This window comes from Pelodiscus sinensis, chromosome 24 (genome assembly GCF_052426305.1).
Source record: "Pelodiscus sinensis isolate ZL-2025 chromosome 24, ASM5242630v1, whole genome shotgun sequence".
NCBI classification, from domain to species: domain Eukaryota; kingdom Metazoa; phylum Chordata; order Testudines; family Trionychidae; genus Pelodiscus; species Pelodiscus sinensis.
The window spans coordinates 7,359,944-7,377,816 of NC_143075.1; the positions used below are offsets into that span (position 1 = coordinate 7,359,944).

The 17,873-nt window shown below is 41.3% G+C and overlaps 1 protein-coding gene and 1 long non-coding RNA gene across 9 annotated transcripts in view; one reads left to right on the forward strand and one right to left on the reverse strand.

Moving 5' to 3' along the window:
• PRKCZ (protein kinase C zeta) overlaps positions 1–17,873 on the reverse strand; it is a 219,227-nt gene that overhangs the window by 50,949 nt on the left and 150,405 nt on the right. For all 8 annotated transcript variants that reach the window (XR_012897330.2, XM_075906563.2, XM_075906559.2 and 5 more), the window contains 4 exons: positions 13,163–13,249; positions 11,863–11,998; positions 7,684–7,771; positions 6,061–6,180 (listed from right to left, as the gene is read on the reverse strand). Coding sequence is in view for 7 of the 8 variants with exons in the window: in XM_075906563.2 (XP_075762678.2) it covers positions 6,061–6,180; positions 7,684–7,771; positions 11,863–11,998; positions 13,163–13,249 (431 nt within the window). In the remaining variant the exon portion in view is untranslated. The remainder of the gene's footprint in view (positions 1–6,060; positions 6,181–7,683; positions 7,772–11,862; positions 11,999–13,162; positions 13,250–17,873) is intronic.
• The window catches only part of LOC112545139 (uncharacterized), a 32,429-nt gene continuing 17,081 nt past the window's right edge, over positions 2,526–17,873 (forward strand). Inside the window, exons 1-2 of the long non-coding RNA XR_003088570.3 lie at positions 2,526–2,680; positions 7,703–7,902. This is a non-coding gene — a long non-coding RNA (uncharacterized LOC112545139). The remainder of the gene's footprint in view (positions 2,681–7,702; positions 7,903–17,873) is intronic.

The following is a 17,873-nucleotide window of genomic DNA, read 5'->3' on the forward strand; positions in this document are numbered from 1 at the left end:
TCCGATGTTATGGATTCCCACTGTGGGAGGAAGGCACGCAAATGGTGGTTGAATAGATGGCCATGTTGAGGTGCGAGATCGAATGGGAGGTCTTGCAGACCCTCGACCAAATGTTCAAATTTGCTGCTTAGATGGTTGGTTAGCTAGCGGGCGGGCTTGGTTGGATCGCCTTCTGGGACCTCGCTGTCTTGGTCTGTTGTCTTCATAAGGCCTCTGTGGTCGATTGTATTGTCCATACCGATATCGATTATATGAATTATATGGGGTGTATCGCCTGCGTTTATAGGGTGGCGTGCCCATATTTAGCGTGCGAAGTGTGGACTTAGAATTTTTGCTGTTGTGAAGCATTTTGTCCGTAGTGGCTGCAAATAGCTTTTGTTTGTCAAATGGCAAGTCCTCCACTTTGGGCTGGAGTTCGCGTGGAACTCCAGATGACTGGAGCCAAGAAGCTCTACGCATCACCACCGCTGTAGCTGTAACTCGGGCTGCAGTGTCAGCTACATCCATTGCCATTTGGAGAGCGGCGCGGGCGATCATATGGCCCTCATGAACTATTGATTTTAAGATGGATCTTTTGGAGTCGGGGAGATGCGCCATTAGTTCTCCCAGTTTTGAATAGTTGTCAAAGTTGTGATTTGAGAGCAGAGTAATTTGATATTCTGAGTTGTAGGGTTGAAGAGGAGTATACTTTCTTGCCAAAGGAGTCCAACTTTTTGTGGTCCTTGTCTGCATTGCCCATCCTATACTGTGGAAACTTCGCTCGTCGTTGTACTGAGTCCATGACTAGTGAGTTAGGTTGTGGGTGAGTGAAGAGAAAGTCGTTGTCTTTTGAGGGGACAAAGTACTTTCTGTCAATTTTCTTGTTAGTTGGTTGGATAGATGCAGGCGTCTTCCACAGATCTTCTGAGGTCTCCATGATTGCCTCGTCTATGGGTAGCGCAATCTTGCCCTGTAGTGTCGGATGTAGATTCTTTAACAATTGGTATTGTTTCTTCTGCACCTCTTGCAGGGAGACATTCTGGCTTGTCGCTACTCTCTTGAATAGTTCTTGGAACTGTTTTAGATCGTCAATCGTTCCAGTGTCTGATGGTACTACGGCGTCCTCTGGTTGTGCATCAAGGGCATCATAGTGTGTGACGTTTACTTACTGAGTATCTGAGTCGTTGTTTGAGATTCGTTCCACCTCATCCTCCGAAAAACTTGCTGGAGTTAGGGGTTGTGGCCGAGGCAAACTTCTCCGGGATGCAGTGGAACGAGGTGGGGAGCGGTGTCCATATGGCTCCCAGTGTTCCCACGGTTTCCATTGCGGTGGATAAGGCGGAGGTGGGTAAGGCCAGTATGGGTGTCATGGGCCATGTTGTGGCGGAGCCCTATAATGGTGAGAGCGAGCCCTCCCAGGTGATGGATGTCGCGAGGAATAGACCGTGTGGTGGTCATCATCAGGAAGGGGAGCGTCGTGAAGAGACAATGGTGACATTGACCTGGGAGGGGATTGCCTTGATGGAGATCCCTCAGGAGAGTAAGAAGTAGAGGGCAGGCACAGATAATGATGCCTACTGTATGGATCAGTCTCTTGTTGGGGCTGATCCCTAGGAGCCTCATCTGGTTGCTTGTCTGGCTGTGGGAGGACCAGCAGAGCATCAGCTGTTGCCAGAGGCTTCGGAGGCTGCCCATCGTTTTGCTGCAGTGCCGTGACTAAGAGGCACCGCAGCTTTAAGCCGTGGTGTGGCTTTCGGCACTGCAGAGGCTTGAAGCAGCGCCGGGGCTGGAAGCAGTGCTGCGCTCTGAAGCGGCACCGCGGTTTGAAGCGGCGCCGGCTTTTCATGCCGTGCCGGCTGCTTAGAACACTCCTGGGGCCACTCAGCTGTTGAGTGCCCCAATACCGATGCAGAGAGGGAGGATTGCCCCGAAGCCTTGGTGGCAGGGGACTTCCCAGCCTGGTGTGCCTCTCCTCTATGTTTGGGAGAGGAAGAGGCTGGAAGAGAGCGGGATGGAGAGGCTCTGGGTCTCAGGGCATTTCTGGAAGGCGGCGGAGGCTCTTGCCGTGGTGCAGATTGTTCTCCCGCAGGCTGTAGAGCTTTTTCAAATAAAATCATCCTGAGGTGGAGCTCACGGTCTTTTCTGGCTCTCGCCCTCAGGGAATTGCAGTGGGTACAGTTGTGGGGAGAGTGAGTCTCCCCCAAACACCGTATGCAGTTCGAGTGGCCTTCTGAAACCGGCACTGGGTCCCGGCATTGACTGCACTTTTTAAACCCTGAGGAGCCGGACATTGCAGGCTCTCTCCCTCTTGAAATTATTATATTTATCTTCTATATTATTATAGTTTATGTGGTTTTGCTTCTTCTTCTTTTTCTTTTTTTTTTAAATAAAGAAACAAGGAAAGAGTAACTAGGATAAAACAGGGGAAGCTAACTATGCCTAAATAACTAAGAGGAAAGTAGTCAGATAATCTGACAGGGAGCTCCTGACTGCTCCGTCCGCTGACGAGGGCGGTTAAAGAGGAACTGAAAGGGAGGGGGGGTTGAGTCACGCTCCTCAGGAGGCGGGAAGGGCTCGAGACGCCTCCTGGGCATGCGTGGCTCAACAGGGGAAACTGCTATACAAAGCTCCGATCTGCGGCTCAGGGCAACCCTTCACCTACAGTGGAGCACCCACGGGGACACTACTCGAAGAAGAATGGGTGGGTGCTGGCATCTGTAAAGAGATGTGGAGGCAAGGGGGCAGTTTGTTTGGGGTGTCCCGACTCACTTGCTGCAGTCCATTCTGGCTGGGAAGGGGGGAAAGCAGGCTGCATGGGGGGGAAGCAGAATGAAGGGGGGGGGGGTGCCAGGACGACATTTTGATTACATTTCAAAGTTTACATCAGTGTTAATGGCTTAAAAGAATAATTTTCTTTCTTACCTGAACAGAATTTTTTTGGAGTGTTGCAGATATCTAAAACTCTGATTTTCATGATTTTTTAAAAATCCTGTGTTACTAATTAATACATGGTATAATGTATTGCATTAAGGCCAGATCTTTGCTATGTGGTAGAGTTCTGGCTCTTACGAGTCAGAAGTAGCAAGTACTAGGTGTGATGCTAGCTTTGTAGAATGAAACCTTATTTACAACCTCTTTGAAACATACATCTGTCTACAAATCCTGAAGCCATATGTTCTTTGTTCTGTGACTTCTACTCTTTCAGCTGGTGACATGCACAAGGTGAAAGTTTCAAACTAGGAGAACTTTTATCTGTTTTTATAGCATGACTCCTAAACATTTCCCAGAGAAACTGTAGAAGCCTTAGTGAATGTCTTTTACTCTCCTTTCCGGTGTCAGTAAATACTATATGGCTACGTCTACACTGGCATGATTTTCTGGAAATGCTTTTAACGGAAAAGTTTTCCGTTAAAAGCATTTTCGGAAAAGCACGTCTAGATTGGCAGGACACTTGATCGGGGCTTTTTTGCGGAAAAGAAATCTCTGTTGTCTACACTGGCCCTTTTGCGCAAAAGTCTTTCGGAAAAAGACTTTTGCCCGAACGGGAGCAGCATAATATTTCCGCAAAAGCACTGACAATCTTACATGAGATCGTCAGTGCTTTTGCGGAAATTCAAGCAGCCAGTGTAGACAGCTGGCAAGTTTTTCCACAAAAGCAGATGATTTTCCGCAAAAGCAGATGATTTTGTGGAAAAACTTGCCAGTCTAGACACAGCCTATTAGTATTTGCAAGGAGAGCATGACTACTTCTAGTTGACACATATTTGATTAGCATCTTAAAGCTGAGCTATGTGTGGATAATATGCATTTGGCATGTTTACTATCTTGAGTTGTTAGAAAGGATGATGATACATGTACTCCAAGGGTAGTATTAATTTTCTTTATTTGATTTCATATTAAATTTCATAAGCATTGCTTCTTTTTAACTATTCCTTATTTTTATGCATTTTTTTCCACACATATGGATTGTTAAATTTATGTATATGTGGTGCACATCCACCCACTACCTCAATATTGGTGTTGCACATAAGAAATTTCAACCTGCCCAAGGATAGAAAATGTTAGAGGGAACGCTGGTGACATCCATTCAGATTCTAATACAAACTTTTTTATTTGTATTACTGCCTGGAAAATGTGCCAACATGGCAAATATTTAAATAATTTTTGCTAAATTTGCAAGGCTTTAACATTTTTTAGAAGTCTCAAAACTCCATTTAATATCTTTTCTAAAAATTTTACAAAATAGACTTTTAACAACATAACTCAGAAGAGAAAACCAGAGTACTCATTTTTATGTTTTCAAAAAGCTGGTGGCACAATATCCAGTAGTTAGAGCATGGGATTAGGAATCAAAGCTCCTAAGATCATAGAACACTAGAATTGGAAGGGACCTTGAGAGGTCATGAAGTCCAGTTCCCTGCCCTCATGGCAGGACCCAGTACCATCTAGACCATCCCTGATAGATGTCTGTCTAACCTGCTCTTAAATATCTCCAGAGATGGAGATTCCACAACCTCCCTAGGCAACTTATTCCAGTGTTCAACCACCCTGACAGTTAGGAAGTTTTTCCTAATGTCCATTCTAAACCTCTCTTGCTGCAGTTTATACCCATTGCTTCTTGTCCTATCCTCAGAGGCCAAAGAGAACAAATTTTCTTCCTCCGCCTTGTGACACCCTTTTAGATACCTGAAAACCGCTATCATGTCCGTCCCCCCTCAGTCTTCTCCTTTCCAAACTAAACAAGCCCAATTCTTTCAGTCTTCCTTCCTACGTGCTAGTCCTGATTTTGTCATTGACACATTAACCATGGGAGCAAGTCACTTCAACAGTGAGGCTGACAGACTTGCCAAGCTCCCGGGCAAAATGGAGAGGGGGACAGTTCTGTGCCCTGGAAGGGGGAAGGGGCTCAAGTGGAAGAGGTGGGGTTGGGGGCTAACCTCCCACAGGCAGTCCTCAGCACTGGCAGAGATTGAAAGGGTCCAGGGTGCTGGTTGTTGCTGCTGCTGCAGCACCCAGGAGTTCCAGGCCCTTTGAAATCATGGGGCCTCCAGGGAAGATGCCTCTTGGTCCCTGCGTCGTCAAGTCTGCACTTGAACATTTTGTTACTGTTTCCATAACACTCAAATGAATATTTATTCTTCTCTAACATCGCAAGGCTTACCCATCTAACGTCTGTATCTTGGGATCCCTCATGTGAAAGGTGCTATGGTAGTAGTGACAAATATTTTCTGAAAAGTCTCATGCATCATTTCTTTCATCCCATCGGTCATACTGATAAACACATTGCATAAAGGCTTTTCATCTCCCTAATGTCCTAATCAAGGAGGTTTATAAATGTGATATCACAGTTTTATACAATTGAGGAAACATTACCCTGGACCAGAGGTTGTGGGGAGTCCCCATTTGTCTATAAGTCATCCTCTTCTTCATTATATAGTATTCCCCTTCAAGGAATATTCTGGAGATTAGTTATGCACTTCAAAGAGTATACAACTGTGTTTGAGAATGCTCACACTGGCACGCAGATTGGTCACTAGGAAGTATTTCAGAAAGAGTCACAGTTTAAGGCCAGACCTACATATCACTGGCCACAAACACCAACTAGCATCTATACACCAAATACAACATCCAAAGCATTATTGTCCACAGAACACTAAACTATTATATGCCTCAGACACAGAACAGAAGGGATTTTTGTGAAGCCCTTGCAATGGCAGGGAACTTAAATATACCTAGAGAATTCTGATGGAACAACCTTTGACCTTTGTTGCAGAGAAAGACAAGGTGATCATGAAGAGGAGTGAGCGCATTAGTCAGTATCTCTGCTAGGTTGTATAGAGTATGAAGACATTGAAGTACTGGGCACCAACCATGTCTACCTACAGTTTTGTTCCACATTTTTCAGTGTCTTTATGGTGATTTCATGGTATCAGTGTCGTAAGTTAATTCAGTAGCAGCTGATTTGGATGGGTAGCAATGTGCTCACTATTCTTATCAGAGGTATAGTACGCACAACCATATCAAGTACAGGAACAATGCGGGAGTGATTGATTGGTAAAGAGTGATTGCAAAGATGTATACCTTGGAAGAGGTAATCTTCAGTGTTCATATCTGGATTGTCTGTTATTATATCAAAAGGAGATCTTCCTGCCATCATTTCAAACATCAGGACACCAAGAGCCCACCAGTCCACACTGAACCCTATAAGAATTTAAAGAGCACATTTTCAGGTAGTAAATCCTGAGATTCTAGGTATCATTACAATGACATTTATTGTATCATTTATGGGGATAGAGGGCCTGACTCTGCAAAGTGTTGAGAATCCTCAACTCCCACTGAAACTGCTAGCAGCAAGGCTAAATGCCTTAAGGAATAGTCCTTAATAGAGCACTTTGGAAAAAATTAATAAAGGTAATTTGTTCAGGAAATTGTAGATTGACCATAAATGTCCGTAAGAGACTGAGGCTTCAATTAGCAGTACTCTTAACAAGACAAAGGTCAATATTACTTCTTACAGCTAGAAAGTACTTCGGGGTTTTTGAAAGTTGAGAATGCTATGTTACCATACAGGAAAATGACAATGCAGGTCGGACCTCCCTGGTCTGGCTCCCTTGGGGCCTGACCAGTCCCAGATGAGGGAGTTTTCTTGACCAGGAAAGGTCTTGGGAGTGAGGGGGAGGGGAGACACCAACCTTTCTGCTGGGCTCCTCTCCCCAGCTACCTGCCACTGCTGCCCAGCTCCCCTGGCTGCTGCAGTGCCCGCCAGCCCTAGGGGCTCCGGTGCCCTCCCACCCCTAGCCAGCTGTGGTTTCTCATGCTCTGTGGGTTCTGCTGCCCGATTGGCCCTGCCAGCCGGCTCTACTTCCAGCTCATGGCAACCTCTGTGCTGGGGCTCTAGTCCAGCAACACTCGTTATCCTTCCAGACCATGGGTGTTGCCGGAGCAGAGAGTCCCAGACCACAGAGGTTCATCCTGTAGTCAGGTATTTTACCATCTAGATGGGTCACTTCTCAATTCACAATAGTAGTCAGAGTGTTCCTGTAAACTACAGGGTGGACCTCCCTGGCACCCTTCTGACACCCTCCAGACCTAAACTATCTCGAACTAGGGAATTTGCTGGCTGGGGTTGCCAGCTCTGCTCCCAGCCCCAGCAGCTGGGGCTGCTGGAAGCCAGCTAGTATGGCTGTGGGCTCCTACCCCTGGCCGGGTTGCCAAACACCAGCCCACTGCCATGAGGCTCCTGGCCTTGGTGCTTTCTGGACCACAGATAGTGTTGGACCAGAAATCTCGGTTTAGAGACGCCCAAGTGTACTACTGTTTTGAATGCTATGTTTTCTGTTTTGTTGTCAGACACCCTGATCCAAACAGTTACACTGAAAGGTCAAACCAGCATAAGCGGGTTGTGTTGTGGTATTTCCTCTGCAGCACATTGCAGGAGTTCTCTTTCAGTGAAAAGCTCTCCCTTTCTGGAAATATATTTTAACAGAAGTTGCAGATCCACAATTACGTGGGTCACTAACACTAAAATTGTCTGAAGTACAACTGAGAAAATTAAATAAAACTTCAGAAAACACATCTTGCCTTTATAACACGGAGTAAAAACATGTAAGCTTAATTAAAAGAGTACTCTTAGTGCACTGAAATTGGAAGTTAAGTTAGTAATTTAGAGTGATTAAACTATTACAAGTTTATGTACCAACTCACCATATTCTTCCCCTCTTAGGATCTCTGGCGCAATGTAATTTGGCGTTCCACAGAAAGTGCTTGTAGTGTCACCAGGGCCCAATCCTTCCTATGAAAATAAACCAATTCATCTTCCGAAAAAGTTAAATTCAACCTAAAGGAATTTCATAAGCTTTCAAAAGAATTTTAAACCAGGAATCAAAGATGCCACCTTACACCAACAGAATTCCAGACATAAAGGTTGGTTTATAAATTTTTGCATAGCCCTTCATCGCGGTATATGTGTGTGATATATTACTAATCCTGATATTTATAATGTTTCTTTTAGACAAAAAAAAGTTTGTCTCATTTGTGGGGAAGTAGGGAGGTGTTTATTTATTTTAAAAGACAACTCATAATTTTTTTACAGGTTCTCCATTGGAGTTGCAAATTTTAGTGCTGGTGCAACACACTAGATAAGAATTCTTGAAAGAGTGTATCACAAGCAGTGACAATACAAGCTCCTGCAAAATACCCTACTTCTAATGTTCATCATGAACTGGAGGAACGCCAGTTAAGACTGAGAAAGCAACTCAGTTAATTTGGTCCATTCAATCCCTGGACCTGCTGAAATTAACAAAAAAGGGTGCTAGTTGGAGTGCTGCTTTTGTGGATTTGGTGGTTCACAAGAAACTAGACTTAGACCCTCATCTCATTTCACATAGGCCAACAAATAATTGAGACAACAACTGTCAGTAAGTATTAGCATGTGTCAAACCAACAATGCAAAGGCAAAAGAGGCAATAGCTCATCACAAGCCCCCGAAGAAGTCTGATCCCCTAGTTTATTAATTTAATTGGGCTTCTTAATCTCTACTTTGACTTTTTTAAAATACCAATTCATTTTAAAATCAGGCTACTAATAGACAAATACAGCCCAATATAAGGTTGTCTCAGTCACTTTTCAGGTACAGGTTGTATTTGGTCAACATTTCTGAAGTGCTATTCAAACTCTAAAGTGCTATTCAGAGCCAAAAAGTTCCAATGCCAACTCTAAAGTATTTGATATTTTCAACCCTCCATGAGTCAGTCATTGAAAAGGGTTAATACAATTCAAATATTGGAAAAATTAAAAAACAAAAAATAATCTAGCAGCACCTTAGAGACTAATAAAAATGTAGATGGTATCATGAGCTTTTGTTGGCACAATCCACTTCAGATTAATTGAGTGTAAGGGGTCTAGTTTTTAAAATAAATAGCACAGAGAGCGGATGGGGGAGAAAGAAGAGGAAAAAAGTGTAAAAAAAGGGAAAAGAATAGTCAATTAGTGTGTCCATGGTAAATTAAGCTGATAATACTTAGCACCCACTCTAAGTACCCTTTGTTTGTTTTTTTGTGTGTCATTAGGATGTGGAATGTAGTGGGCCACCCAGCCAACTTCTTTATTTAGTCTTCTGTTGTAGGAATCAAACTTGTAAATGAAATTAAGTTCTGCAGCTTTCCCGTGGAGCAGGCTTTTGAAACTGGATTGTAATAATAATATGGTAACTTTGAGATCCATTAATGAGTGCCCGGGCAAGTTAAAATGTTCCCCAACTGGTTTCTGTGTGTTGCCTTTTTGGATATCTAATTTGTGTCCATTAATTTTCCTCTCATAGAAACTGTCCAATTTGGCCAATATACAAGGCAGAGGGGCATTGCTGGCAGTTGATGGCACTGATCACATTAGCAGATGTGCAGTTGTACAAGCCTCTGATGTGGTGGTTTACATGACTAGGTCCTGTGATGATATTGCCTGTATAGATGTGTGTTCAGAATTGGCATTGGGGTTAATTGCAGGGCTGGGTTCTGGGATGAGTGTGATGGAGGTGTGCTGAGTGGTTATTGGAAAGAATTTGTTTGAGGTTCAGGGGTTGTCTGTCACCCAAGGCTTGTGAGAGTGAGGGGTTATTTTCCAGGATAGGTTATAGCTGTTGATAACATGTTGGAGAAGTTTAAGTTGGGGGCTATAGGTGATGACAAGTGGTATTCTGTTTTCTTTGTAGGGCCTATCTTGAGGTAGCTGATGTCTGGGTACTTATCTGGCTCTGTTAATCCGTTTTTTCACTTCTCTGGGTGGGTATTTCAGTTTTAAGAATGCTTTGTATAAATCCTGTAGGTGTTTGTCTCTGTCTGTGAGATTGGAGCACATCCGGTTGTATCTTAAATCTTGGCTGTAAACAATTGATTCGGCTATGTGTCTTGGATGGAAGCTAAAGGCATGTAGGTAAGTGTAACGTTCGTTAGGTTTCCGGTATAAAGTGGTGGAAATGTGTCTATCGTGTAATTGTACTGTAGTGTCAAGGAAATAGATATCTTGTGTGGACTGGTCCAGGCTGTGGCTGATGGTGCAGTGGAAGTTGTTGAAATCCCTGTGAAATTCTTCAAGGGTCTCCTTCCTGTGGGTCCATATGATAATGTTGTCGTCAATGTAGCATAAGTAGAGTGACGGTGCTAGGGGGCAAGAGCTGAGGAATTGTTGTTCAAGGTCAGCCATAAAGATGTTGGCCATGCGGGTGCCCATGGCTGTGCCACTGACTTGAAGATATGAATTGTCTCCAAACTGGAAACAGTTGAGAGTGAGGACCGAGTCACAGAGCTCAGTAACCAGTCGTGTAGTGGTGTCATCAGGGATAGCGTTCCCGACAGCCACTAATCCATCTTCATGTGGAATATTGGTGTAAAAAGAACTTCTACAAAGGTTCATAAAAATTAGAGATAGTAAAGATCTATTGTATTAATTAATCAATACCATCCCTCTGGAATTGAAGGGTTTGTCTCCTAAAAGAGGTTATATCATATATGAATCAGGATTAAAAACTTATAAGAGAATATTTACAGAATGCAAAATGTTGAATATACACTATAAATACTCCAGCCATATCAGTTCATGCTCATCAAAACCAACATTATAACCATGGACTGCAAGTGATATGAGCTGACAATTGCCTGCAGCAAAAAATACAGATGAGGATTAGTGGTTAAGCATATAACATAGAAAAATAGAGTACTCTAGGTAAATCAGTATGAAGAATCCTTCAGTCTTGCCACTTCTCAGTTTGTAGTCTGGATCATATTATCCTCACATTGGCAAAGTCCAGTAACACATTCAGTATAGTGGTATCCAAAACCATCTACTGCCCCATCATCCTGCAGTAGCATCTGGACTCCTTCCAGTCTCAGAACAGTCTCATTCTTGGAGTCCCAGGCACCCAGTGCTTTGACAACCAGCATATGAATGGCAATGTGGATTACCCCTATTCTCTCAAAGTATCAGATGGGAATAGGGAGATGAAGTGTATTCCTCTAGTTTCCATTCTTGGGACTCAAAGGCAGTGACCTGATTGTCAAAGGGGATCATCATATGAACTATGGTAATTCACTTCTGTTCCTCATCAGAAATCACAACATCCAGTCTTAACTAGCAGTTGAAGTCCAGAATAAAAGGGAACAAAAATCATGCTCACAGATGCTGGAATTGCCTTAAACCACTCTGCACAAGGCTGTGGTGAAGTGGCCATGCTCTGGAATGGAGCTTACTGCTGCAGATGGCATGAGGCAGAGCCTCATTCTCATAGCTGCATCTGTAGCATCACATGTTCTTGCACTTCATCTAGTCAAAAGGGCAATCAATAATGAATTACTAACTAATTATGGGACCCCTGTGTTTTTTGATTTGCAAAGCAGTGTAATAAAATTTGGTTATTCCAAAATAAAGGGAAGTTAGAATTCATTTCCTTCAGTGGAATCATGTGGATGTAAAATCAGTTTGGCCACATCTGGGGTTGGAATTTAGTTAACAGTTCTGTTGTTAATTCATGTGAAGGAAAAGAATTCAGAACTCAGATCTGTGTTGAATTTGCAGATCTAAATGTATCTTGTTAAGAACTTTATATTTGTCCTGTTATTCAGCAATACAGCTTGGAATACACACAGGAAAATAGATTTGTTAATCAAAGTTGATGCTGTTTTACAGAAGTCATTTTTCAGAGCAGAACTTCAGTTTAAGAGAGAATTCTAGGCTCATTTATACTTTATGTTAATCTAGGCAAACTCCATACCTCAGGTTAACCCTGATATTGCTGGCTGCAGAATTTCATTCAAGACAATTTGACAAAGTCAAGTTAAAATACAGAGATTCACAGTAGAATTATAAGAAAGAAAAATCAGAGAAGAACCTTACCTTGCACATGCCATAATCTGTTAACTTGATATGACCCTCTGCATCTAGCAGAACATTGTCTAGTTTTAAATCTCTATAGATTATCCCCCTCTCATGTAGGAAGTTCAGAGCAATACAAATTTCAGCAGCATAAAATCTTAAATAGCAAAAAAGAGACATTAAGGAATACAAAGCTTTAGAAAAAATTAGTAAAGGTACTATACTATGCTTATTACTATAAAAATTACTCAAAAGTTGACATAACTTAAAGAATGCAAATACAGTTTTTGAAAATAACAGGAAAATGTAAGAAGAAAAAGATAAGAGAGCCTGGCTTCTCACCATGGCACAAAACCACAAAAAAACCCAAATTAATTCAAAAGTAGCTGTTACAATCAAAATACAAACTCTAGTTTTGTGGAGACTAGCTATATTTTTTAAAGATTTATATCAAGCAATTTTTTTCCAATTTGATATTGAAGAAATATTTGTTTTTAATCATACTATCCAACATTTCTCCAAAGCTGAAAAACTCAAATACCAAGTTATCATAAATGAATTTCTGAACTGTTAAAATCTATGCCAACAATTCTAACGCAGTGGCAAGGTGCTTCTGTAATGTCAAGATTTTCAAGATTAGTACTAAAGGGGAAGTAAACCCCTATCTTTTTATTAGGTTCTGTATAAAACACCTTAGCTAAGTCATCAAAACACAAACCTGACAACACAGTGGTGGGCAACCTGTGGCTTGAGGGCCATTTGCAGCCCATTGGCTGTGTGGCCTGATAGACATTTTATTTATTGATTCTTACATGCATAGTTGCCAGATTCTGCTGGTTTCTGTCTGTGTTATTTTCCCCTTACTGGCATTACTGAAGTGACATGTATGTAAAGTACGGGCACATGAAGGGAGGTGCACACAACAATGACTGTAAGAGCAGTGCACTCCCTTTGCATCCAATCAAAATGATGCTATGGTTTAATCACCAAACCAATTGTGTGCAAGCATAGTTAGAAAAAACTACTCTATCCTGGGAGACTATCTTGGTTATGACAATCTTGTGGCCCACGGAGATGGAGGCCACTCAGTAGCTTACGTTGCCCATCACTGCTACCACAGCAATGTATTTCAGAGAACCGTTACATCAAATATGAAAGCAATGATGTTTCTATTATCAAATGCTTTTTAAACAACTTGAATCCTTGTACAAAAAATTTTTCAAATGAGCTGCTTTCCAAATTTAAGATTGAGCTTTTCATATGTTTCTTTTATGCTGTGCTATGTAATGACACTAAGAGAATTATATTTATAGGAAAATACCTTGCATGTTCTTCAGGAAGTTTTCTTTGCCGTTGCATATGAAACATGAGATCTCCCCCATTTACATATTCTATGACAAGAAACAATCTGAAAATATATAATACAATTAATGTATTCCAGTATAAGAAAAACAGTATTTTTTTAATCCCACATGACTGACATTTTTACTAAGGTAATAATTAATATTTCACCTCAACAACAACAAATCTAAAGTTAAAAATGTTCCTTTGAGTTGCCCTCTCATGTTAGGCATTTAAATTTGTAATTACAATAAAAATTAATGACCATTTGGAAACAAAACAAGAGCATACATTTAATAAATAATACACCTATGCCTGTGGTATGTAGATGATATATCAATAATTTAAAAACATGTACAAGAATACTTCAATAGAAAAACACAAATGAAGAAATTGATTGGAACTTAATGACGATGCACCTGCTTACACTAGTTTTGAGTTTGGCATGAAGCCAACATAACTATCCAAACATATGAAAAGGATAACAGAGGTTGCTGAAAATAACCAAGTAACATTGTGGGCTGTCAGTATGAAACACTGGTTCTTAAAATACAGTATCAGATGCATATTTTAAATATCTAAGTGAGTTAGGGAACGAGACAAATGAATAAAATATTGTCACGGTAATATGGCAAGTAGATGATAAATTGCAAAACCAAAGGTGTTATCAAAATTAAATGCAGGAGCAAAATAGACATTTATTTTCAAATAATGAGACATTTATACTACGAAAACATCTTATTTTAATAGCTATAGCTAACCTATCACCTGCACCAGGCTGAGGCTCCGGGGTTGGGGCAGGCAGAGTCTATGGCTGCCCAGGGCTGTCTCTAGCTCCTGGCCAGGCACAGCAGGGCACTGGGGGAAGGGCCTCCACTTCTGCAGGGAGCAACTGTGGCTTAGCCCAACCCCCGGCATCCCATAGAGACAGCAGCATGTGACTAGCCACCCTGATCTGCCGAGCAGCCCTAGGACCGCTCCCTCCCAGAGCAAGAGGCAGAGCCTATTGTAAGGGGTGGGAGGTGCTAACCTCTTCGCTCTTGGGAGCTGCATGCCGCAGGGATGCAGAATCCAGTGCAGGGTCATACTGCCCGCTCTGCATTCTGGGCCCCAAGTGCTGCGCGTGCCACTCATATAAGCAAACAACACAAGTATGCAGGGGCAAGATTAGAAAGGTGAAGACACAAAAAGAGCTCAATCCTGCTAGAGATATAAAGGGTAACAAGATGACATTCTACAAATATAGTAGAAGCTAAAGGAAGACCAAGGACAGGATAGACCCGTTGCTCAGTGAAAAGGGAGGAACTATAACAGGAAATTTGGAAATGGCAGAAGTGCTTAACGACTTCTTTGTTTTGATTTCTGTCAAGAAGATTGATAGTGACAGGATGCCTAACACAGTGAATGTTAGTGAAAATGGGGCAGATTTAGAAGTTAAAATAAAAAAAAGAACAAGAAAAGTTAGATGTTTGCAAGTCACCAGCGCTTGATGAAATGCATCCTAGGATACTCAAGGAGCGGATAGAAGAGCCTTTAGATATCATCTTTGAAAAGTCATGGAAGTTAGGCGAGATTCCTGAAGACTGAAAAAGGGCAAATATAGTGCCCTTCTATAAAACAGGAAATAACAACAATCCAGGAAAACTACAGACTAGTCAGTTTAACTTCTGTGCCTGGAAAGATAATAGAGCAAATAATTAAGGAACTCATCTGCAAACAACTGGAAGAAAAGAAGGTGGTAGGTAAAAGCAGCTAGCATTAATTTGTAAAGAACAAATCAGTCAAACCAATCTGATAGCTTTCTTTGATAGGATAACAAGTCTTATGGATAAGGGAGAAGCGATGGATGTGATATACCTAGACTTTAGTAAAGCATTTGACAGGGTCTCACATGACATTCTTATCAATAAGCTGGGGAAATACAACCTACATGGGGCTACTATAAAGTGGGTGCATAACTAGCTGGATAATCACTCTCAGAAAATAGTTATCAAGAGTTCACAATCATTCTGGAAGGGCTTAACAAGTGGGGTTCTGCAGGGGCCTGTTTTGTGGCTGGTTCTGTTCAATATCTTCTTCAAGTATTTAGATGATGGCATAGAGAGTACAATTATTAAGTTTGCAGATGATACCAAGCTGGGAGGGATTGCAAGTGCTTTGGAGGATGCAAAACTAAAGAAACGGTCAGAGTAAACAGGATGAAGTTTAATAAGGACAAATGCAAAGTACTCCACTTGGAAAGGAACAATCAGTTTCACACATACAGAATGGGAAGTGACTGTCTAAGAAGGAGTACTGCAGAAAGAGATCTAGGGGTCATAGTGGACCACAAGGTAAAATATGAGTCAATAGTGTGACACTGTTGCAAAAAAAAAAAAAAAAAAAAAAAAAAAAAAAAAAATCAAACATGATTCTGGGATGCATTAACAGGAGTATTGTGAACAAGACATGAGAAGTCATTCTTCTGCTCTACTCTGCACTGATTAGGCCTCAGTTGGAGTACCGTGTCCAGTTCTGGGCACCAAATTTCAAGAAAGTTGTGGAGAAATTGGAGAAGGTCCAGAGAAGAGCAACAAGAATGATTAAATGTCTAGAAAACATGACCTATGAGGGAAGACTGAAAGAACTGGGCTTTTTTAATTTAGAGAATAGAAGACTGTGAGGAGACATGATACCAGATTTCAAGTATCTAAAAGGATATTAACAAGGAAGAGGGAGAAAAATTATTCTCCTTGGCCTCTGAGGATAGGACAAGAAGCAATGGGCTTAAATTGCAGCAAGGGATGTTTAGGTTGAAAATTAGGAAAAACTTCCTAACTGTCAGGATGGTTAAACACTGGAATAAGTTGCATAGGGATGTTGTGGAATCTCCATCATTGCAGATACTTAAGATCAGGCTAGATAGACATGTACCAGAGATGATCTAGATGGTGTTTGGCCCTGCTGTTAGGGTAGGGGACTGGACTTGATGATCTCTCAAGGTCCCTTACAGTTCCAGCATTCTATGATTCTATGGCACATGAGCCTCTGATCCAGGAGTATTACAGCTCTACTCTCCAACTGCAACTGAAGCATTTCCGAATCAATTACAGTAGCAGAAGCTAACCCAATATACTTTAACTCCTTGACTACTATAAAATACTGGTCTAGCCATATGAAAAGAGTATGATCTCGCAATCTGAGGGAAATGCAATTCATGGCATCATAATTCAACAACTCATCAAGGTTTCACCCACTGGCACCGTATCCTGCATGCAATGATTCTCTATTTCACAGCTGGACACAGTGTAATCAGAGAAGACACGGACTATTATCATACGTACATTTCTCTCAAAAGTAAAACAACTGGCTTCAGCTTTCTTTGCTGTTTGTTGATAAATCAGTAGTGCTTGTTTATTACTTTGCATTACAGAAAGGCAGGATGTGAAGAAAGGGTAGTTAGAGATTTAGCAAGAAACTCCAGAAATTCATGGACATTTTGGAGAAAGATTAACAAGCAGCCTAGGTTTTTTTTAGTCCAATACATGTCTTCAAATATACTACCACAAGTATGGGTCCAATTCTGTAATACTCTACACAGTATGCTCACTGAAGTCTGTGGGAGAACCAGACAAAAGAAAGGCTGCAATGTAAAAACCTATCAGTGGCTTTTCAAAACTCTAGTTTTGCAAGGCACTCCTCAAAACCAACAAAGGGAAAATGGAACAGAGACAGGGAAAAATACAGGTGGAATGATCAGCCACATGAAAAGACATTTATTACTCACTGGAGAGAAGATTTCATACATGGGAAAATAAAATACAAGCAATGCAGATAAGATTAAAGAGTCCTACAAATTAGACATATGCTGAGTGAGTGCTTGTTATCAAAGATGAAGCTGCTTCAGAGGCAGCTTTTCCTTAGGCATACAATTATTTCACAATTAAAAATTCTTCTTTCTACACCTTCCGGTTTGTTATGACCCAATTTTAGGATTTTCTTGCAACAACTATTGAAGAATTTGAAGGAAAAAAAAAAGAAAAGAAACCAAGACAAAAACACTACTAACAATTTTAACACACAAACAGAACAGAACTTTTAATCTTACACTGCTGGAACTGCGGCTCTCTTATGCCCTCTATCTCAGTATCTTAATTATTGTGATCCACAATGTTATCCAATTTAGACTAATTTGCAAAGACTTATGCATATGTTTACATGTATGATTGTAGTACTTACTCAGTGGGACTCCTCTCTGCAGGCTCAAAGTCTTTGATTGTAAGCATCCTTGCTAGGGATCTACCTTAATTATTTGTTAAGTAGCACATGTATCTCTTAGTAACAGCAATAAAATAAATGACACTAATACCTAAAAATGTAGGGAACTACCTTGCTTGTACTTTAAGGATTAAGTTTCACTGCAGGATTAAAGAGGAGAAGCCAGGCTGGGAAAAAGAACTAAAAACACAACTCCAACTAGAAAGGCAACAAAGAAAAACACCAGACTAGTATTTTATATTTCTGTATGTTCTCTTCTTTCAAACCTGCTCCAGTATTAAAAGCTCCCACAGAAGTGATATACAATGGACTTTTCTAAACTCTAATTTCAGTCCTCTTCTTGCTTCTTATGATTAATGCTGCAAGTTTGTCATTGATTCTGCAACTTTCCAGGACCTCCATGACTTCTGCAGTGTCAAGTGCAGGTGGCCTGA